Source organism: Sturnira hondurensis, unplaced genomic scaffold, assembly GCF_014824575.4.
Source record: "Sturnira hondurensis isolate 20B ecotype Veracruz unplaced genomic scaffold, ASM1482457v3 Scaffold0007401, whole genome shotgun sequence".
NCBI lineage: Eukaryota > Metazoa > Chordata > Mammalia > Chiroptera > Phyllostomidae > Sturnira > Sturnira hondurensis.
The window spans coordinates 6,511,329-6,535,088 of record NW_028080032.1 but is presented as its reverse complement, the minus strand read 5'-3'; the positions used below and the strand labels follow the sequence as shown (position 1 = coordinate 6,535,088).

General features: G+C 47.1%; 1 protein-coding gene across 4 annotated transcripts in view; it reads right to left on the bottom strand.

Moving 5' to 3' along the window:
- Positions 1 to 254: 254 nt before the first annotated feature.
- Positions 255 to 23,760, bottom strand: part of RASSF2 (Ras association domain family member 2) — a 37,203-nt gene continuing 13,697 nt past the window's right edge. For 3 of the 4 annotated variants that reach the window (XM_037051701.1, XM_037051703.1, XM_037051704.1), the window contains exons 2-11: positions 18,044 to 18,134; positions 15,900 to 15,975; positions 13,746 to 13,897; positions 11,333 to 11,421; positions 9,620 to 9,780; positions 8,733 to 8,834; positions 7,757 to 7,808; positions 7,162 to 7,283; positions 5,863 to 5,960; positions 255 to 4,156 (exon numbers count right to left, since the gene is read on the bottom strand). In XM_037051701.1, the coding sequence (XP_036907596.1) occupies positions 4,087 to 4,156; positions 5,863 to 5,960; positions 7,162 to 7,283; positions 7,757 to 7,808; positions 8,733 to 8,834; positions 9,620 to 9,780; positions 11,333 to 11,421; positions 13,746 to 13,897; positions 15,900 to 15,975; positions 18,044 to 18,102 (981 nt within the window). In that variant the 5' untranslated portion in view covers positions 18,103 to 18,134 and the 3' untranslated portion in view covers positions 255 to 4,086. Of the gene's footprint in view, positions 4,157 to 5,862; positions 5,961 to 7,161; positions 7,284 to 7,756; positions 7,809 to 8,732; positions 8,835 to 9,619; positions 9,781 to 11,332; positions 11,422 to 13,745; positions 13,898 to 15,899; positions 15,976 to 18,043; positions 18,141 to 23,760 lie in introns of all 4 variants that reach the window. The other variant, XM_037051702.1, reaches the window with a different exon arrangement.

Here is a 23,760-nt window from a genome sequence, read left to right as displayed (position 1 = left end):
ATCCAGCCTCACTGAAAGGTAGTTCCCAGCTCTTTCCATTGAGACCTGAACTCAACACGTATACAGGGGCATTCTTATTTCACTTATTCGAAATATTACAGCCAAGGGTAAACCCATTCAAACCACAAACTCTAGGCCAAGGCAATCAGCTCCTCTCCTGGGGACACTTTCACATTTGTATGCCCCATCCTCCCACACCACAGAGCCCGCCCCGCCCAGCGGACATGCACAAACCCACGCAGAGAAGACTTCTCTTTGAAAAGTGCTTTATTTAACAAGATCTAAGTCAGGTGCATCAAAACATACCAAAATGTTACAGAAATGGCTCCCTAGGAAGCCTTGTCACATTATGTTAAAATATCTAAACACGTACATTTATAGTTCAGAAACAAACATTAAACCAGGTCATGTACCACTGCTAAAAGTCAAGTTATGATTTAAAAAAAAAAAACACTTCACGAAACTAAAACAAGTGGGGAAACCCTTAGGAAACACGAGCAAAAACAGGCCAGGAGCCATCAGCCTGCAAAACAGGTCCGAGCTCTGCCTGGAAGACTCAGAAGCAGAGAGAGGCTTCACAGAGTGCCGAGCGCTCGGTTAAAACACAGGGGGCGCTGTAGCCTCCCGTGACAGGGTAAACACTTTCAGTTACATTCGAAAGAAGAGGTGACACATTTCATTTTATTTCTACATTGACAGGTGATTATTTTCCTATCTCATCTGATTCAAGCCACACTTTGTGTAAAACTAGTTAAGGTGATAATTCATGCCGCTGCCTTGAGGCTTGAGGACATCTCCTCTGTCTCCTGTCCTAGCCCCCACATCATGGTTTGGTCACTAGGAAGACTCTGAAATTCCCCTATTCAGACAGAAATTTCTGCATGTATGACACCATGTTCTCCATGCCCCAGCGCTCTGGAATAACTTCTTTTTTTTTAGAGAGATCTTTTCTTAAAAGAGCTCCCCGCCCTTCTGTGGCCCATTCCACCCTCCGGACACTCTGAAATAACTACCCAATTCCACAGAAAAGAATTCCCGCCAAGACGTCTTTGCGTCAAAGAACAGTTATTTTATTTGTCATTACATGCCGAAGTCTCATCTACTCTGATGATGAGATGTCTTTACCTGGAGATTTCCAGGAGAGAGTACAGATTGTTCCCCGCTGGCCCCTACCATAGGGGGAAGGGTGAAAATACTTCTCCTTGAAGTCTCAGACCAAAATCTCAACCTCGGGTCTCAGCAATTGTCATAGGGATGGGTGGCTTATCAGAGATCCTCACACCTCAGTCTCGACTCCTAAAGTCTGTCCAGCCTGGAGACCAGTGTACATGCCCCTCCAGCTCACTCAGCACACCCATCCTTTGTGCTTTCGGTCTCTCCCCCAGATAACCCTGCCCGCTCCCCACACACACCCGTTTAACTCATCACCTTCCCACTAATGTGATCACAGAGCATGATCTTGTGCTTAATTCCACCATCCCCTGGGGGGCCAGACTCCCTTCCCAGCCAGATGGACTCAGGTTTTCCTTCATTTGATCATCTTGTAACATAAGCCCCTGGCAAAAGAAAGCAGTTGTGGCTATAACTGCTTTACACAAGTTAAAGGAAAATCCTATAAATTGGCCTTTGTTCTTCACACGATTTCAGGTTCATTGCACGCAATTACATAAACCCATACAAATCAGTTGACAAGTTCAAAGCCACAGGCCCATCTGATACCAATGAGAAAATCCTGCTCCACATTGTGGAGAAGTGTCTATTTCAGCTGCTGCTGCTTCAAAAAACTTCAAAAATCCTGATCAGGTTATTAGGATATGGGAAGTGATCTCTAAGCAGCGTGGCCCAGTTTGGAAATGCATGGCCTGCAGGAACGCGCACTGCGTAAAATATGGTTCCCCTCACTTCCATCCCAACCCCCCCGTCTTCATAGAGACAAATTTGCCCAGCACTTTCTTGTAAAGTGACCTGGCAAACCTGCCATTTTACATTGAACACTATCATGGTCCTAGTGCAAACTTAAAGGGAGCCTTTACAAACCAGAAAAGGCTGTCCAGTAAAAGTTAGCAGTTAGTCTTTTCCTAGTGGAAATTCTTCCCCCGGCTCTTCAAGGAGAATTATTGGGGTCAAGGCTTTGAGTGTCCAACCTAAAAATAACTGGAAGAGATGTTTTCCAAGTCATTTTCTCAAATGCAAAACTCAGGAAGTTATGTTCACACTTACCCACGGCTCTTTCCCACCGGTAACAACGGAAGCCCCCCTCCTCCCCCCCGCGCCTTTTCCCCAAGTCTGTGCATTTTGCAAAGCTCACCGAGGTGTGTGATTGAGACTAAGGCCCTCCGGATTTCCAGTCCACACCCCACTGGGCTGTTGGTGCTGTCCCCACAGAAGAGGGAGGCTTGCTAAGAGACCCCTGGAAAAATGCCAGGTGGCAGCATGCCATCTTTTTGAAAGTCAACAATAAGACCCACACTGTGAGCCGTCTAAAGAGGCCACAAAGGCCAGAGCGGAGGGACGGGAGTAGAGGGTGCCTGGGGCAGGAACAGGTCTACTGCAAAGATCTACAGTGGTTCTTTCCTCAACTGGCCAGCTCTTAAACCATTCTTGGAGAGGAGGTGGAGGAGATGAGGAGCGTCCCTTCCCCAACGAGGCCCACAGTCGCCTGCTGTCAAGAGCTCCTGTCTTTGCTTGTTGATCTCCACAGCCAGGTGCCCTGCTCCAAGCACCTGCCTGCCCTTCTCCAAACAGTATCAGTTGCACTGGCACCCAGCTGCCTGGCATCTTCCCAATGGAGGGCAGAGGGGTCAGACTGTCTCTGCCCTTTTCCCCCCGAAATAGGGTCTGCCCTAAAGATCACCGAGGGGGCTGCTCAGGGAAGCTGCAAAAGAAGCTCCGCCCTCCCTCTTCACCTTCACAGGGCAACCCAAAGTGCTTCCCTGAACCCGCCCCCACACTCAGTCAAGTCCTCGTCCTCGTCCTCGGAGTCCATCTCCACAAAGGCAAGTGACTTGCTAGAATCCAGCCTCGGGAAGAATAAAGCCTTGGCTTCAAACACAGGGAAGCGCAGCTTCAGGTGCAGAAAGACCCCCTGCTGATGTGAAAGTGGGCTGGGCTCGCAGGCACTTGCCATGTCCGCAAGGAGCCGCTACACTTCCCCAAGGCCAGTCACTCACCAGCGACACCCCAGAACCAGCCGAGGCCTCGGTCACACTAGCCAGCCAGTGCCAACTGCAAGCCAGTGAGGCCTGTTTCATGAGATCCTTCCTTCACCTCAAGGAGGCACCAAAGAGTTGGGGCCGGCAGCTCTGTGTGCTGAAAGAAAGCAGGCGCCCCACCAGGCTCCTAGGGGTGGCCACAGGGGTGAGGCCAGAGGCAGAATCCATTCTTTATGGGCACCCACAGAGATCACCACATACATCTTTGTTATTCAAAATAAAAGTTTCCAGTGTAAAAACATGGGCTTATTGCATCTACCCCACTGATGGTTTATCTTTCTCTTTCCATGAGACCTGCCCTAAGTGCATGGGGCTGTCGTCTTGTTCATTTCCAAGGATCTCAGTCACACATCTTTCTGGGCACACAGGGAGCATCTCTACCAGCACGGAAGCTCACTGAGCCCCCTCCCCCTTCCCAACATGGGCAGACATGTGTGGCTGCTCCCAGGCACTTGAAGAGAGAAATTTCCTTCAGCCTGAAACCCCTCAGACGGGTGCCTCCCCTGATTTTCCTGCCCTCGAGTAGCCCATCCACCAGCCTCATGGCACCTGTGCTGGTTGCTTGGAATTTAATTGCATGTGAATATCAGGTAGGCACGTGGACATGTATATGTGTGCACACATGTGCGGATGTGTGTGTGCATGCACACATACACATTTTGGGTCCTCCTAATAACAAAAATCAGAAGTCCTTGTAAATGAAAGAAAGAAGAAGAGCAGGGATCCGAGGATGGGGAGCTTTCTGCTGGCTTCTCCGTCCCGGAGCTGAAGAGGTTTTTAAATGTTTCTGTGGAAGGAAGGCACCCAGCGTCCTGCAGGTCTCCTCATGTCAACGGCAGCCCTTGTGGTGTCTGGATCCCCTCCTCCTCGTGGCTCAGATTGTTTCTGGGGCCTCGGCTATCTCCTCCAGCCTCTGCCGAATCATTAGCCGTAGCACGGTGTACCTGGGGACAGAAAGAGCTGGAATGGAGAGCAGAAGGCAACACACACCTCCTCGCAGCCCTGCTTCCCAGCCCAGGTCAGTGTGCGCAACTGTTCTACCCCCTTTGCTTCTGCCACTGGCCCTCTATAGCCGCTTGGCGGCTGTGTTCATTTCCACAACAGAATAAGAGGGACTGATGAGGTTAACTCCAAACTGGATTATTTTACTATACTTAGAAAGTCTGGCTAAGAAGGATGAAGAGGTGAAATAACAGAAACAGTAATAAGGGTCCCATTAACTGAGTGCTTACTATGCCCAAGGCACTATGTCCAGTCCTTCACACGCATAGTAAAGACAGGGTCCGGCACAAAGAACGCCCCATTTTCATTGCAAAATCTTCTATTACCAAATCATATGCACGTCATTGTGTAACATAACAACATCACACTCGAGCACGCCATAGGACATTTTAGGTGAAATGTCCAAATTGCTGTCCATCTTGTGTGAGACAGTCACATTCCCTACCAACCACCCTAGATGGCGTTACTTCTGCCGGATCCTGTACAACCCTCGCCTAGGCTAGCCCACGTGAAATTCCCATTATTTGACCATTACGGGGATGCTGCAAAAATGACAGCTTCGTGTGGTTCAACCTAGTACCAGTGCCTGCGTTTTGCAGTATAGCAGCTACCAGGCAGGGAGGCCCATGGCTCGTTGGTGAGTGCAGTATCCCCATCCCTTCCCCGAACTACGGCAACGCCGAGCCCCTGTGCACGGCTAAAGGGGACATCCCTTACGTTCAGGTCTTTGCACTGCACAGCAAAAGCCGTTTTTAAAGGTCGGCCCATTGTAAGTGTTCAGTAAATGTCAACTGCTATTCTACTAGTCATTATCATTGATACGGCAACTATAGCGTTGGCTTTCTTCTGTAGCGGCAAAAATGAATCAACGGTTCTACCTTATGACCATGTATAGCAAAAACAAAAACCATGCAATCCTCTCCAGAGAGAAGTTTAACTGGACTTGTCAACCCAGATGCCGTTTCCATCAAAGAAATGTAAAAAAGGGAAGAAGGGTGTGAGGCAGGGACGTCAGAGGTGGCTGCTGAGACCACCTGCCGCGGCCTCCTTCCCAAAGCCCCAGAACATCTTTATGTCTCACATCAAAGCAAGAAGCCGACATGAGAAGCAGAGAGGCCCAGACACTGACATTTTGTGTCCCCATCTGGGATGTGGGTTCACCAGTGGGAAGGCCCCTGGAGAAGGTCCCTAAGACCCAGGCCCATGCAGCTGCTCAGCCCCATGGAAGNTGACCATGTATAGCAAAAACAAAAACCATGCAATCCTCTCCAGAGAGAAGTTTAACTGGACTTGTCAACCCAGATGCCGTTTCCATCAAAGAAATGTAAAAAAGGGAAGAAGGGTGTGAGGCAGGGACGTCAGAGGTGGCTGCTGAGACCACCTGCCGCGGCCGCCTTCCCAAAGCCCCAGAACATCTTTATGTCTCACATCAAAGCAAGAAGCCGACATGAGAAGCAGAGAGGCCCAGACACTGCCGTTTTGTGTCCCCATCTGGGATGTGGGTTCACCAGTGGGAAGGCCCCTGGAGAAGGTCCCTAAGACCCAGGCCCATGCAGCTGCTCAGCCCCATGGAAGGCACCTGAACAGAGAGCCCTCTCAAGGGAGGCCCCAGGGGAAGCCCGACCAACCACCTGGGGGCCCTGCTCACTTGCGCATCAGCTTCTTTACTTCCCGATCTTCCTCTTCTTGGAGCTTTTGAATGAAGCTTTTAAGGACAGGCATCTCAAACTTTATATACTGGGCCACCTGGGGAGGAAGAAGAAGTTGGCGTGCATGACCCTTCCCAGGATGATTCCAGTGCCTTCTGGAGTCTCTCTCACATAAGGCACAAAGCTTCAGGAAATCTATTTCTGCCTCAATCCAGGATTTCCTTAAAGGCAGGAGCCAAGCCTCATTCTTCTCAAGGCTGGCATGGAGTCTGCAGTGAAGACCCCTTTATTCACGAGACACACTGTCACTACCTCTCACTTGTCATCTCACGTATCCAGTCCCTGCTGAGGTGATGTCTAACGTGAAACAGCACTTGGTCCTGATTCTGTGATGCAGAGAAAGACCTGAACCTGTGACATTTCACATACCTCTCTGCTCTCCCCTAAGAGAATTTAAGGCATCATGACTCAGAATGATGGCCGTGTCTCAAGCAGGCATCCAAATGTGAACTTGATCCTGAGAGGCTGTGGGGGCGATGTGGCTTCCAGGTGAGCTTAAGTTAATAAACCATTCCTTCCTTCCCCACCAGAATCCCTCCCTTACTCTATCCACTCTTCTCCATGGAAGAAGTACATTTCTCCAACCTCTTCATTTTGGACTTGGCTTTGGTCAGTGGAATGTTATGGACGACACACAGCAAGTCTGTGTAGAGGCTTGAAGTGAGTTCACATGGTTTGACCCTGTCTCTTGCACTCCAGCCATCTGCTGTGAGAAGCATACCCTGGTAATGACTGTCCCCTAAGCCTGGGTCTCTGAATAAGACATGCGATGCAGACCCTCAACCCCCAGCCTACAGCAGAGCTGCTACTAACAGCCTGCAGAATCCTGAGCAAAAAGTAAATGCTTGCTGTCGTCAGTGGCTATGATTTGGGGATGTTTCTTACTGTACCAGAAACTGACTAATACACTTCTTAAAGCTGCTACAAGAGAGTTTGCAGAAACTTCTCGGCCACCGTATAGTACCCCAGAAAGGCTCAAGACATTTACTTCTCCGTGGAAATCACTTTGTGCCTAAACATTCCTCCCACGACTCCCACAGGGCCTGCCCTCATCCGAGCCTCTGCATCTGCTCCCCTGGCCCCATGGCCACTACTTCTTCAACAGAATCTTGCATTGAGGAATGGCAGTGAAACGGGGCACAGTCTTTAGCCAAAAGTCAAGCTATACCCCAGCTGCAGGTACCTCAACCAAACCCCCACACCCCTGAGGACAGCCCATTGACTAAAAAAGGACTCACATCATAGGTGACCTCCTCCACCTGGTCCTTCTCCATAAGGAACACCTTGGAGACCTGCTCACACGGGCCCTGGAGGATTCGGGCAATCAGCGGGTAATCGGTGTTCTTCAGCTTCTGTTTTTCTGGAACCACACAGACAGGAGCAGCCCTGAGTTTGTCAGCCCTGAGGCCTTTGTCACCATAAGAAGGAGTCAACTCAGGGGCCCCCATGGACTAGGCACCTTAGGAGATGCGGCCACACAAGTCGGGAGACTGATTTGCAAATGAACAATTCAAAAGGTGCAGCCCAAAGCAAATGTTCTGCCTCCTCCCTCCTCAACAATACTTCCGTGCCTCAAACACTTTGGGAGATGCTGCGGTGGAAGCATTGGTTTTATCTGTCTCTTGGGAAAATCCAGTTCCCTTCCGTTAGGTTTTAGGGTGTGTTTACTGACCGCACATGACATTCCCCCAGTCTGGGAGGCAAATGGCACTTGAAAGTTTCCGAACGATAAACCAGAAGCAAATGAGGCAGAGGGTGTTTTGTTTTGTTTTTTAACTTGCTGTTTTGAGTTAATTCAAAGTCTTCAAAGCACACTGTGTTCTTCGGACTTACCACCGCTGGTGTGGACCACGTACAAAGCAAATTCCTCCGCCGAATTCTCAATCTGAATCGGAAGCAAAAGATGCTCGCGGAACACAGGTATTACACGGGTGAACTTTGAGCCTTTCCTGCCTTATCACTGCAAAGCTAAGTAGATTTTAGGCTTTTTTCCGGGGAGGGCTATTTATCTGCAGCTCTCCGAAGAGATAAGGAACTGGGACAGCAGGTAATGTTATTGATAATAACAGATAAGGGCTAACATTTATTGGACTGGGTGAGGCATTTCTACACACCTTACACCTTAATTTGCTGAATACGACAACCCCATAATGGGGTCCGGATACCCTCATTTTACCGATGAGGGAGCAGAAGCACAGAGAACTTAAGTACTTGCCCCAACTCGTTCAACCAGTGGGTAGGTGATGAATGGGGACTTGAATCCAGAGCCTGTGCTCCTAGACCCCTCAGTGACACTGGCTTCCATTAAAATAAGAATACCTGGTCTCTCAAAGACTTATAGAAAGGGGATTGTAGAAAACACATAGAGTAATAGGACTTTTAAAATGCTCATGCACCATAACTTGCACATCTACTGAAGGTCCATTTTCAGAGTAGGTTCCCCAACTGTATTCCAGAAGTTAATCTGTGCACAGGACCCCAGACTGGCTGTCAGGCCCACAACCCTTCCAGTGGCCCATAAAGCCGCGAGGGCCGGTGCTGCTCAGGCTTCGGCAGCACCAGAATTCCCTGCAAGCTTGGCTGAGTGGGGGTCCCTGGCCTCACCTCTGAGCTCCGGCTTTAGGGGCGGGGCCGAGAAGCTGCCTTTCTAACACTTCCCACGTGATGCTGACGCCCGGGGTCTGAAAACCCCAAACTTCTGCCTGGTGTCCCCCTCACCACATGCTCTCCACAGCCCCCACCTTTATACCTCTGGGGCCCCCAGGGCACACCCGCTGCCTGTCCGAGCCCACCAGCAGAGGGAACTTGCCTTAAATTTGTTGAGCAGCAGCTTGAGGACCTGCGGGGTGGTCATGGTGCTGTTGATGCGGACGTTGGTGACGGAGCCGTAGGCCGGGGTAAACACCGACGTCTGCCAACAGAGGGGCCCGGCTCAGGGCAGGAGTGGGGACAAGGACAGGGCCTAAAACCCAGGAACCCCACCCTGTTACCTGGGGTAAAGGGTACAGGGATGATCACACTCAAGCTGTGCTCCCTGACAGCTTCCAAATAGCCCAGCAAGCCCTGGGCTTTGATGTCAACCAGGAGCCCTCAGCTTTGCCTAACTCAGGAGCTGAGGGGTCTAAGACCTCCAAGTGGCAGAGTTGGGGAGGGGGAATAAGACTAAATAAGAAAGGCCCTCCCAGTAAAACACACACAGGGTCCCTTGCACTGCGACTTCAACATGAGGAGGTCTCTGACCACTTTCCCATGATACACCTGCTTCTGAGGCCAGATTTGAACCAGGCAGCAGGAGGGAAGGAGAGTCAGCTAACTGGGGCGGGGCAGGTGGGCTCCTGATGCCCCCTCCTCTGAGTCTCACAGCTCTGCTTGGGGGCTGCCCTTAACTCTTGGAGAAGTCAGACCACACAGCAGCTGGGAGGCACACGGAGCAGGAAGAGAGTAACATAGGGACTGGCTGGTATCTGACAAAGGGCGTCTGTGGGGTTCTCTCACCCACCACCTAGGGCGTCTCCTGACCTGGGATCCCTCATTCCTCACAGAGCCAGCAGCCCACCCACAACTCAAAGGCAGAACGGCAAACACTTGCCTTCCCAGGTGTCCATAGCCCTGAAGTGGCAGCTGCTTAGGAAGGGGCTTTGCCCTCCTTCAGGCTGCTCCCCGGTCCCCCGCCCCACACCACCCTAACCCCTCTACCTTGTGGTTGTAGAAGTGGCCATTGATGGAGAAGCGGTGGCGTCTGATTCGCCGCTGGTCACTGGGTGTCCTCACGTTGCCCCGGCGACGTACCCCAACATCACTGCGTGTACGCATCAGTTGCGGGGTGTCTTCCTGTAGGGGCTTCAGGCCTCTGGAGTCTGAGAGGGGAGGGGGAAAGGAGCTCCGTCTGCCTGGGCCCAGCACATGGCAGTTTGCACATGGTACCCTCTTGGTGGCCAACACTACAGCACCCACCACCTCCCCAAAAACATATTTTATAAAATCAGTATTTCCTGCTGGGAGAAAAACACAATGCAAATTTCACTGAGAAGCAATACAGTGCCAAGGTTCAGAGCACAGACTCACATTCCAACTCACCATTACTACATAACACTAACCTGTGATGCCTCAGTTTCCTCATCTATAAAATGGGGATAATAACAGACCTCAGGTCATGGCATTGTTGTGAGGGTTTAAATGGGTTAATTCGTGGAGAGCACCTAGAACAGTGCCAGGCACAGGATACGCATGACACAGGGCTTGTAAGATACTGCAAACTGACTATCAAAATTGCAAACGTACACAGCCTCTGGCCCAGCAATGCCACCGGAAAGAACCCTGCAGATACTGGCAAATGTGTGAAATGACACATCAGCAAGGACACTGACTGCAACCTTGTTTGTCATAGCAAGGGACTGGTAATGACTTAAGTATGTATCAGTAGGGAGCGATTACAGAGTGATTACGGAAGTGGTCATTTTTCCACACAAAGGAACACTGCAGAGCTACGAAGAACGCAGACCTTCCTTATGGATTTGTATGGGACAGTCCCCAGGTCAAACTGATAAATGGAAACAGAGGTGTGCAAATGCCACCACTTAGGTGAAAGGGGGAAGGAAAGAAATGCCATCCAACTATACAGCTTTGTGGGTGCGTACCTGCTTCTATTTGTAAGGAGCATCTCGGGAGGCGTGCCTTTAGGCGGCCTCTATGGAGGGAACTGTGATGATGAGGACCCTACTTGGCCGTGTATAGTGCACACCCAAGGTTTTGGCCCAAACTTTCAGGAAAAAGATCTTTTGTTTCTCTCATTTATTTATTTATTTATATGCAGATACTTGTGGGGTTTTTTTTTTATTGTAAAGGAATGTTAGCATTTGCTTTTGAACATATTATGGTACGAGAGATTTTTTTTAAGATTTTATTTATTTATTTTATCTTTAGAGGGGAAGGAGAGAAGGAGAGAAACATCTATGTATGGTTGCCTTTTGTGTGTCCCCTGCTGGGAGTTGGCCTGCAGGGAACCGGCCTGCAACCCAGGCATGTGCCCTGACTGGGAATCGAACCGCGATCCTCTGGTTCGCAGGCCCGCACTCAATCCACTGAAGCTACACCAGCCAGGGCTGTACGAGAGATTTTATGTAACAAATCATAAAACACAAGAACAGACACAAAGTATTTCAGGTGCTACCCGTATAGAATGCGCATCCTTATTTTGCCCTCAAAAATCTGGGCAACACAGCGCACATTATATGCAGCAAGATACAGTAGCTGAAATGAAAAACTTTAAATACTTTTTAATATTTTTGAATCTTGAATCCCGTGGATTTTATTTACTCAGAAACTAAATAGCCGTTTACAACATCTATTACATTCATCTTCACAGAGCAGTTGGCCCCAGGCTGGAGGCTCCTCCCACCACGCGTGTACCTGTGGGGCTTGATGTCTGGTCGCTCTCGGCTGCAGCGTCCACCTCTGTGATCTGAATGTCGGGCATGGTAAGGGGATTCAGGACGGTGCTGCGGGCAGGAAACAGACAAGAGAGTCTAGTTCAGCCCCTCTGGGGAGCCACGCCCACTCCCACCCGCCCCGCCCCCTCCCCCCCCCCCCCCACTTCTGCACAGGGAGCACTCTGCTTGCGCCAGGCTGGGGATAAAGGATTTGGATGGGCTGGCTGACTGCCCCCAGGAGGCTGGGCCAGCTCCAGGCTGAGCACGGCGGGGGCGGGGGGGGAGGTCTGGGGAGAGAAGACGCTCAGTCCCTGCAGCTGCAGCCTCAGAAGCACCCAATTCATCAAGGCCAGGCTGGAGAATCGCAAAGAACAAAACTCATGTGTGGCCTGCGCTGAATTTCTAAGCACGTGTGGCTTCTGTAGCTTATTTGAAAGTCCCCAATAATGGCCATTTATTTCTCAGGACAAGGTTCCAGTTCGGATCCACTTCTGTTGGAGAAACAACTCAGAAATTGCTTTGGCATCGACGAGGAATGGAAAGGAACGGGTCAGCTGCCACAAGGGTCAGGGCAGCTTTGGAAGGGACGCTGGTGACGGCGTTCTCGGGGTTGCAGGGACTGAGTGGTGCTCTTGAACCATGCTGGAGAAAGGGCCTCGGGCAGGCCACCTGAGCTGAGACCTGCTGTTGCCATGATGACTGGTAAATAACTCCTCAAAGCCAAAAAGGGCAATGGGAGCAGCTCACAGAAACACACCCGAAATCAACAGAGGATTTGGCCAGAATGGAGAACCACATGCAACAACGAGGACCACCCCCTGGTGAGAAGAGCGTAGGCTCACGGGGACCCAGAAGATAGATAGGACCGTGTTCAGGGGATGATAGTTTTCAGGGAAGACAATTAAAATGGAGAAATCTAATGGAACTTCCTACTGTAGTATAACCTGTGACCTCTGACCCCAGAATGGAACCGGTCAGAGCCTCTCCAGAATGGTGAACACCCAGCACCCACCCCTCCTTTGTCCAAAGCTCTCTTTCTCGCAGGAGGAGAAACTGGTCTCAGCATCCTTCTTAACACAGCGGTCCAGGCATTCACTGTATTATAGCAGGCATCTGGGTTGACATTATTTACATTCTGAAAACTCACAGTATTTGCAGCTCTCAAGAACCAACCAACCACCAGGTTGATGCCACAGGGAAGGGAAAAGACACAAGTGTGTAGAGGACCCTTCCGCAGGCCCAGCCACAGGCCACGTGGTCTAGTGAAATTTCAGAAATCATCTCACTTAGGGAATGGAATGTAACCTAGTCTGGGAGTCGGGTGGGGCTGTGGAAAATTTGGCCCGTTGGAAATGAAGTACAGTAGGAGTGCGGAATGCAAAGCAGAGTGTGAAAACAGCAAAAACAGATGAAACTGAAGAGCCATGGCCAGGCATGCCAGCATCTGGTGGGATGGGCAAAAACTTTTCTCCTTAAATGCTCTTAGAAAACAACCAGATCAGCTCCAGGGCTTGGCCACAATGTCCCTCTCAACTTCAGAGAAAGATAGCTTCAGCTGCGAAGTTGAACAAAACGTTCCATGTGGCAAACAGAGAAGCCTTGGTTCTCATTTAAAAGAGAAAAACCATCATCGCTGTGGTTTTGGCTGAGAGATTGGCACGCTCAACCCGTGCTCTGGTCAGAAAGCAGTCAGCATCAGCAAGTTTCAAGATAAAACGTGCTAGTCACTTGACCCTAAAAACTGAAGTCCCAGAAAGACAGTCAGGAGGGTGTGCCTTACTAGAGGCACTTAGCTACCCATCTGGCGGTGGAGGGAGGAGGGGAGCAGGCTCAGCCTTTGCAGGTCTTCCAATGGGGACTCAGAAGAGAGGGCCTCCCAGACTACTGACCATCACACACCACGGCACACCCAGCTTGGATGGCTCGGACGGGGTCTGATATTCCTTTTCGTCTTCCGGGTTTTCCCAAGACACGGAAAGCTCTAGTCTGAAGGTTTGAGCCCTAAATGTCTCCAGAGCAGGGTCTCTCTATGGGATGGTCCAAGGCGGGGAGGATGCTGGAGCGTCAGGTGCCCTGTCAGAAATGTGTGGGCCAGGCCTGGCTGGCCACTACCAATGCCTCTCAGAGACTTGGGAATTGTCCACAAGGCAGGACACTGCTCACCAGGCTTTGGTGCTTCTCTCTGACTCAGTGTCTCCCATCTACACTCTGACTGTCACTCAGTAACTGGTGACAGGGGTGGAAGCCCGATTACACCAATGCCTTCCCCTTTCTCTTCTTCCCAGAGCAGAACAGGCAGGAACAGGAGCTGGGGTCAAGGCTGGCTGGGAATAGGTGGCATCTACCTGCTCAAGAACACACAGAACCCCCAGATGCCCCTAGTCCTTACTTACCCCTGCGCCCCCAAGTTACAGCCAGAGTGCCAGGAGGAGGAGGAAGGAGGGGGGCGAATGCGCTCATTGTCATCCTGCATCTGCAGACGGATGGGTCGGCGCAGCCCCCAGGAGATGTTCAGCAGCCCCTCCACAATGAACTCATCTTCTTCCTGCCCACAAAGCAATTGGTGGGGTGAGTCCAGAAGAAAAGCCCAGCAAAAGCCAGCGCCGTGCTGGGGGCCACTGGCAGCATCCTGATTGGGGTTCTGGCTGCACACCCCTGAGCTATATTCACGCCCAGCTCCGATGCACCCCCCACTGTAAACTACCCTGAGGCCATGAAGGTGACCTCGCAGGTCAGCACATGAGTTGCCTGGAAATTCCAGTACACATGTGCAAATTAGAAAAGTGGGGTGTTTTTTACACTACTGACTTCAAAGAAAGAAGAATACATCTCTTAAAGTGATGCAAGACTAGCCTTACTAACAGAATTAACTCTTTTCCCCTCCTCTTCTAGGGAAAATGATGTCTTTAGCTACGGCATATGTTTAGCAATGTGACCTGCTGGGTGAAGGAGTTTTAAAGTAATAGTTCCCCAAGTTTACTCTATGGAATATATAGCAGAATATCCTAGCAGAATAGAGAATACAGAATCCTCTACCGATCAGCTGTCACCTTAAAAGGGATGTTGAGTCGTCCTGAGTTGGGAGATGTTGTGTTGATCAGACTTTTTAACAGCAGAACTCCCCAGAGCCCATAGTGAGCTAATGTGCTCCACTGAGACTCTCTGAGAGGTGCATAAATCTTGCAAGGATTCCAATTTATACTCAAGGGTGATTTCCCAAAAGGGTTAGTGTGAAACCCTTTTAAGGGCATTTGCATAATCCAGAGAAATGGATCTCATTTATGACCATAAAACTCTTTAATCACCAAGCATTTGGAGGATTTCTTCTATAGGACACACCTCAAAAAAGCTATTTAAGGACAAAGATCTTGTTAATGGCCCAGCCACTGATCAGTAGAAGCTTTGAGGTCAGTGCCTAAAACAGTCAGGCTTTCTTTCCCAAGCCTCAGAAAAATCTTTTTGGACAGGGACCACAGCTGTCAGACCCGAGCCTTGGACACATCTTCAGGACAAGCCCAATGGATAAAAATGATACCTGACCAGTGGGCAACTAATTTCAGCCCCAGATCATCCTTAGAGAGGTAGGGGGAATACAAGAACGGAGGAGAGGAGCTGAGCAACTTGAGGACATTTGTGTATCTTGGGGAGAAAGAGTTTATTTAAGTACCAACTGCATATATGGCCTTCTAGGTGGTCAAGGCTGGCATTGTTACTTTATATTACATTCTTATAGCATAGAATTTAACCCAAAGCAGGGCTTTGCCTGAGCTGACTTGTTTGAGGGACACAGAAAAGGTCACTGCATCCACATACTATCCGCAACAGTCTGCTGTAGTAGCTGAAATTCTACCATCTGATATCTTTTTCTAAGGTTTAAATCACCATAGCTTGATAACCTGAAAATGTGTTTGGAAGGGTATTACACAGCCCTTCTTATCAGTCAAGAACACTTGAGTATAAATTACTCTGCCAGGCTCCTACGCGGCTCCCATCCATCTGATAAGGGGCTTTACAGAAATGGATACAGGATGAGTAAGCTTAGATGCAGGATGGGGGCTGGGGAAAGACAGCTGGAAAACACACAGCATTCCAAGAAGACACCGTAGGAAGTCTGCTGCAGTTGTGGAGAAAAGTGAGGGGAGCCAGCAGAGCTTAGGTGGTTGTCTCATTGTTGCTACAATAAGAGAGGGGCCCGAATGTGTAAACAGAGGACTAGGAAGGTTCCTGCATTGCCCAAATGAAGAAGCCTGCTTGAGAGCCATCCAAAAGGCTCATTTCACAAAAGGCTCCCTTGGGAGAGCTCCCCTCAGTGAGTGGATGCTGGCACAGCCTCATACCCTAGACACGTCTCTGGACCAGAAAAGCTATCCCTTTCTGGAACAACTTTGAACCTGGGGTCTCCTTCCAAAGAACACCAGGATCTCCTGTTAATATCCTAAAGGAGAAGCCACTCACTGTGGCAGGAGGGACAGAGACCCAGGACACAGGGCCCCTCAGACCCCGGATACATGGAGGCAAAGACTGAGCCTCCCCTGGGGACCCCTCACCTCGCGGTGTCGGAGCTGCAAATTCTGGCCTTCATAGTACAAGTTGTAGGTCTTCAGATGCAGGAGGAGTTCATTCCTGAGGGGAAAAAAATACGCCAGGTGTAACAGTCTTCGCCGAAGCCACTTGTAATGCAGTTATTCCCTCTTTTCTCACCTCTAACCTGGCCCTCAGTCACCCCAGTCTGGGTGCTTGTCCACAGGGGTGTACATGCACACACAAGGGGTCCTACGACCACCCCCATCACCACCTTCCCCCAGGATCAAGATCAAGAGTAAAGACCACCTAGAATAGACTAAAGGTGAAAGAAAAGCAACTCTAGAAAACCAAGGACGCCTCGTCTCCTGGAGAAAGGGGGAAGCTCTGGCAATACTCCTCAAACCCAGGCTATGTAAGCAGTCCGTACTAAGCCACAGGTTCACAGAGGCAACCACACTTCAGACCCACAGGCAGGGTTTTTCCTGCCTCTCAGCCTTCCCTCCTTCACACACGCTGGGAGTCGGGAGAGGACAATCCCTGCAGGCTTTTTTCACGAGACTCAGCAACTTCTACGCTTTTGAGAAAGTTAAAAGGGACAGGTCTGGTCCCACTGACTTATGCTTTATGGACATGACCTCATCACATGTTTAAAAACTGATGAACTCCCATCAACAGTGGAATGGATGAATAAAGGCAGCTACAGTCAGACAACGAAAAGTTAAATGGCAATGAGAATATGAATAAACTATACACAACACAGATGAATCTCACAGATACTACACTGAGTAAAAGCCACATGAACAAGCAGATATTGTATGATTCCATTTATATAAAGTTCGAAATGGGTGTCTGACCCAGGACAGTGCTTCACCTTGACGAGTAGCGACTAGGAGTGAGCAGGAGGGGGCTTCTGGGCCCTGGCAATATTCCATTCTACGTGCTTTTGTCCTCTTATTCTATTCTAGGTGCTTTTTGTTTATTAAAATTTTTTTTAGTTTACAAGTCCCCTCTAAAGCCTGGTACCAGGCCTGCTTAGCTGCTAAGTACTGCTTTCCAGGTGTCCCTTCGGGACACAGCTCTACTGAGCGCAGGAGAGAGAGGGCTTCGTGCCCTTTGTGGTCCAGGAGAGCCCTTGTCAAACCTGAGAATAGTCTGACCAAGTGTTGTTTAAAATGTGTGGTGTGCATGAGGACTTGGCGGGGGGAAGCTCGAAGAGGCTACTGTGTGCTGTTGCCAGTTTCCAGACAGGGGCGATGGGGAATCCAACCATTCCATGGGGGCGTTTGGGGCCACACCAGAGGTCAAAGCCTTGGCTGGAAATTCTAAGAAGCTCCTGACAAGCTCAACCCAGAAAACTGGAATAATTCTACGCAAGCCAAAATGAATTAGCAAAAAATGTAGCTCCAAATAACCTAAACCCAAAACTGTTTGGTACTTTTGAACACCCAGATGTGAAAAGAGGATGTAAAATGACTGGTCCGTAGAAGTCCCCGGGGAAATCCACCCATGAAGTGGTGGAGAATGACCCCGATCACCCACCACCATGTGTAGATGGCCAAGGCGTCTCAGATAATAACACAGGTTGGACTCCGGAAAGGTAAACATTCAGTTGAGACAGACAGCAGCCAGCATGTGCACATTCCTGTGCTGGGTATAAAGATGTATCCTGACACTTATAATTTGAGGGAGTCTGTTTTGGCTCAGCCCTGTCACATTATCAAAAGGCTGACTTCAACAGATTTTAGTGCCTACCAAGCAATGACACTGTCTCCTACTGCCAGGGGGCACCTGTGCCCGTTTTAGCCAGAACCGCAGCAGCATGGGTACTCCACTCAGCTGGGACTCCCCGGGAGGCACCACAGACAGGACAGTGAGCAGCCTCCGCTACTCCTCCTCTTGGGAGCCCTCCAGGATACCATCTCTTTTGAGCTTGCAAAAGTGCCATATTTTACCTGGGTAAACCCCTCAAACCTCAGTCTCTATGGTCAGGCTCTGGGGACATATTTTCTAGCGCAGCAACCTGCGGAGGCACTTACTGTCTGCCCTTAGCTCTTTCACACACACAGGAGCCCCAGCTCTCTCACATCCAGGGGAGGCATCTCTGCCAGGAGCTTCCCTCCACACAGGGCTGGCTACTGGGGGCACCACACTACAGAACAAGTCTTACTTGGAAATGTATTTATCTTTTCCACATGGGACCAGGGAAGTTTGGTGGCTGTAGTCCATTCTTCCTCGCTCTTTTCATCAGAAGGAGAGACCTTCTCCTATGTGAAAGGAGAAGACAGAAGTCAGAGTCAGGTTGTGTCCTTCGAAATCAGCAGAACTGGGGCCAGGGACCAGGGACATGTGACTCTCTGTCCGGTTTCCAGATCCACAGCTTGGGCAGCCCCACGGTGACCCAGGACGAGTGCTGGCTGCTGCCTCTGCTTGCCATGGCCTCAGGGGAAAAAAGAACACCCAAAGGAAATAGGGCAAGCCTTAGCCCCAGAACAAGTGCCCCAGCCACCGGAAGTGTTGACCTCCAACTTGGTTCCAAGGACAACCAGCGAGTCTTCCCTGAAGAAACCTTCACAACACAGAATAGAGATCCACCTGACGGGGGCAGCCCAGACTCTACCGAGGAATAATACCAAAGATTGGTGAACCACCTAAAAATGACCAAATAATGCTGGCACAATAAATCGCAGCTACACATCCATAATCACCTTTAAAATGATTCTGTGAAGGCAATTTAATTTCAGGGAAAATAACAATACATTATGAAAACACAGGTTACAAACCTACAAGTCCACTAATGTTTAAAATATATCTAAGCATAAAGTATGCATGTATACACATTTATTTAAATATATATTCAGATATTCAATTACATACACACACACATATACAGTCATGCCTCAGTGTTATCAATAGGTTCTGTGACTTTAAGCAAAACACGTATAATGAAACAATTTTACCACAGGCTAACTGATACAAATGAGACTTAAGTTCCTAAGGCACTTCATTAACGTTATAATAGCATGCCATTGAATGAAATACATTATTTGAGCCTGCTTTATGCATGTGTGTGTACAGTCTCATACATGTCTGTATGATATGTATGACATTTGGGATGAGATCATTCTTTGTTGTCCTGTGCATTGGGGGTATTCAGCAGCACCCCCAGCCCCTACCCACTAGATGTCAATAGCTGTACCTCCCCAGTCATGACAATTGAAGGTGTCTCTGGACATTACCAAGTGTCCCCTGGGAGCTAAACCGCCCCATCTGAAAACACATAACATGCACGTATGTACATAAATGAACGAAAGGTTGGTTGTCTCTGGGTAACAGCGGTGCCCAAAGTTCATCCAACATTTTATTATGATAATTTTCAAACATAAACTGGTATCTGTTGTTATGTTTCCTCTTTTGTTTCTGATTTGATTTATTTGAGTCTTCTCTCTTCTTCTCTCCAGATGAAGGTTTGCAAACACAAAGTTGTGGAAGGAAGATAATGAGTAGCCATGGCAGAATAGCATTAACATTTATTATCTTCACTTCAGCACACATCTGTCCATCTACACACGCCTTTATTCATTCAACAATCCATCTTAGAGGAAATCAAAAATATCTTGAAACAAAAAATTGAAACACAACATACCAAACGTTGTGAGATCCAGAGAAAGTAGTTCTAAGAGGAATGTTTATAGCAATAAATCTGTACATTAATGAAAAATAAAGGTGTCAAATAAATAACCTAATTTTTACATGCCAAGGAACTAGAAAAAGAAGAACAAACTATGCCCAAAATTAGCAGAAAAAAATAATAAAGAGCACAGCAGAAATAAATAAAATAGAAACCGGAAAAGCAATAGAAAAGATCCATGAAACCAAGGGCTGTTTTTCTGAAAAGATAAACAAAATTAGCAAACCGTTAGCTTGTATACCAACAAAATGGATAACCTGGAAAAACAGATAAATCCCTAAAAACATAAAACCGACCAAGACTGAACTGTGAAAAAAACAGGAAGTCTGAACAGACCAATAACAAGGACAATTGAATCAGTAACCAAAAACCTCCAACAAAGAAAAGCCCAGGCCCAGACGGTTTCACTGGTGAATACTACCGAACATTTAAAGAAGAATTGAGGCCAATCATTCTGAAACTCCTCCAAAAAGTAAAGAGAAGGGAACACTCCCAAACTCATTCCACAATATCACCATTACCCTGATACCAAAGCCAGATAAGGACACTCACTACAAGAAAACAGGAAAAGATAGGCCAATACGCTTGATGAATATAAGTGTGAAAATTCTCAAAAAAAAAAATACTAGCAAACTGAATGCAACAGTGCATTACATGGATTGTACAACATGATCAGTGGGATTTATCTGGGGAATGTAAGAATGGCTTAACATACGTAAATCAATAAATGTGATACATCACATTAATCAGATGAAAGATAAAAATCACAGGATGCAAAAAAGGCCTTTGATAAAATTCAACATCCTTTCATGATAAAAGTTCTAACATACTCAGTACAGAAAGAATGTACTTCAACAAAAGAAAAGTCAGATAGGACAAGCCCAGAGCTAACATGAAACTCAATGATAAAAACTCAAAGCTATTCCTCTAAGATCAGGAATCAGATAAGGGTACCCATTCTGACCTTCACCAGAGCAATCAGGCAAGAAAAATAAGTGAAAGACATCCAAATCAGGAAAAAAGAAGTAAAACTGTCTCTGAACGTAGATGATATGACCTCATATACAAAAAAATCCTTAAGACTCCACCAAAAAACTATTATACTTAATCAGCAAATTCAGTAAAGTTGAAGCACACACAAAAGCAACATACAAAAATCAGTTACACATTTATACACTAACAACAAACTATCTGAAAAAGAAATAAAGAAAACAATTCTCTTTACAATGGCATCAGAAATTAAAAAATACTTAGGAATAAACTTAAGCAAGAAATTAAAATTTCTGTACATTTAAACTTATATAACTTTGATGAAAGAAATCGAAGAAGACAAAAATAAGTGAGAAGATACCACATGTTCAAGGATCAGAAGAATATTGTTAAAATGTCACTATTACACAAAGCTAACTCTAGATCCAATATAATTCCTATCAAAATTTCAGCGGCATTGTTCACAGAAATAGAAAAAAAATCCTAAAATTTGTATGGAACCACAAAAGGCCTCAAATAGGCAAAGCAATCCTGACAAAAAAGAACAAATCTGGAAAATCAAACTTCCTGATTTCAAACTACGCTAAAAAGCTATAGTAAGCAAAACAGTTTGATGCCAGCAGATAGACCAATGGAACAGAATTAAGAGTTCAGAAATAAACTCATGCATAGATAGATACTCAATGGTGAAACTGTAGTCTCTTAGTATTAGAAAAGACTAGATACCCATATGCAAAAGAATGAAACTGGGCCCTTATCTTACCTTACCCACTTACAAAAATTAACTTGAAGTGGATTAGACTCAAATGTAAAACTTGAAACGGTAAGGAAAAGAGAACATAGAGAAAAAGCTTCTTGGCATTGATCTTGGCAGCAATTTTGTGGATGTGACACCGAAAATACAAGCGACAAAAGCAGATATAAGTGAGACTACATCAAGATAAAAACCGTCTATATAGCAAAAGAAACAATCAGCAAAATGAAAAAGCAACCTACAGACTAGGAGAAAACTTTTAAACACCATATACGGGGTAAGTGGTTTTATACAAAATACTTAAGGAACTCATATAACTCAATAACAAAACAAATCCCAAATATTCCAATTTAAAAACAAAGGACCTGAATAGACATTTCTCCAGAGAATACATACAAACAGCCAATAGCCATATGAGAAGATGCTCAACATCACTAATCATCAGGAAAAGGCAAATTAAAATGACAACGAGATACCATCTCATACCTGTCAGAAAGGCCATCATCAATAAGTCAACAAACAAGTGCTGGTGAGGAGGTGGAGGAAAGGGAACCCCCATGCACTCTTGGTGGGACTGTCCATTGATGCAGCCACGATAAAAACCAGTATGGAAGTTTGTCACAAAATTAAAAATAAAGCTGCCATGTAATCCAGCAATTTCACTTCTGGAGTTATATCCAGGGGGGAAAAAGCCCACTAATTTGAAAAGATATATGCAGCCCTATGCTCATTGCAGCATTACTTACAATAGTCAAGATACGGAAGCAGTCTAGATGTCCATCAATAGAAGAATGGATAAAGAAGATGTGATGGACATATATAACAGAATATTACTCATTAATAAAAAAAGAATGAAATCTTGCCATTTGCAACAACATGGATGGACCTTTGAAAGGGTACTATGCTAGGTGAAATAAATCAGAGAAAGACAAACACCATATGATTTCACTTTTAAGTGGAATTCTTTAAAAAAAATAAAATAGGCCCTGGCTGGCGTAGCTCAGTGGATTGAGCGCGGGCCTGCGAACCAGACGATCGCGGTTCGATTCCCAGTCAGGGCACATGCCTGGGTTGCAAACCGGTTCCTTGCAGGCTAACTACCAGCAGGGGATGCACAAAAAGGCAACCATACATTGATGTTTCTCTCCCTCTCTCCTTCCCCTCTAAAAATAAATAAATAAATTAAAATCTTAAAAAAAATTTTTTTTTAAATAAAAAAAATAAAATAAAATAAATGAAAAATAACAGAAACAGACCCAGAAATATAGAGAACAAGCTGATGGTTGCCAAAGGGGAAGAGTATGCAGGAGAAAAAAGAGTTTGGGGAAAAAAGACCCAAAACCCAGAAGGCATAAAAAATATTTGATACCAATCTGTAAAAAATTTAAACTTGTCTAAATTTTTGTTTAAAAAAATTACCATACCCAAAGTCAAAAGGCAAATGACAAGTTGGAGAAAATATTTACAATATATATGACCAAAGGCTAATGTCTTTAACTTGTACAGGGCTTTAATAAGTCAATAAGAAAAAGATTCTGCACTCTGTGAAAATTGGCCAAAGGACACGAACAGATAATTCACAGAAAAATGAATACAAATAGCCAATAAACTATGAAATCTTTCTCGCCACTGTATTTTTACTTCCAATTGATAAGAAGCCAACAATAAATCATAACATTCTAGATATATTAGAACTTAGCTTTTACTGAAAATCACTCTGAAGAGTCGTAGCCCCACCGGAATGTAGTCGTGTCCTGGGGCCTGTCAAGGTCAAGGTAACAGAAGAACGTGCACTGTGAAGCAAGAAATGTCTAGTCTGTTCTTCCCTTTCTGTTCTTCAGATAACCAATTGCCTTACCTCTCCTTATTCTGGAGACTACCTGGCCACAGTCATGGGAACCCAGACAGGAAGTCCCCAGGGCCTGAACAAGTCAGATTGCTGAAGCCTGACTAAGAACTGACCGATCACTCCAGGACCCTGATCCCCTCACTCATGGTTACTCATGACTTTTGTGCTGCAAAACCCCTTGCCTGTTTCACCATCGAGGTGCTTCGGTGTTTCAGCACAAACTGCCCGCTCTCCACGCTGCAACACTATCTAATAAAGGGCACTTTCCTCCACAGGACTCTGCTGTCAGCGCAATGGTCCATCTACAGCGTGAGGCCGACAGACTCTTTTCTCAGTTACAGACATAGATCGAGTCTGCCGGCCCAAATGTGAGAATTCTCCAAACTCTTGGCCACTCTCAACCTGTTCAGGGCGACCTTACCAGAGCCATCGCTGTTAACCTGACCTACCGGCTCATGTTGCTGGATCTTCGTCTCCAGCCTCACTTCTCCTCACCTTTTTTCTTACTTTTTCATTTCTTGGGTTAAAGGTGTTAGGAAAATCCTCACATCGCCTATCACATTGTTGAACTGAAATTACAGGGAACTGACTCGAAACACCTTT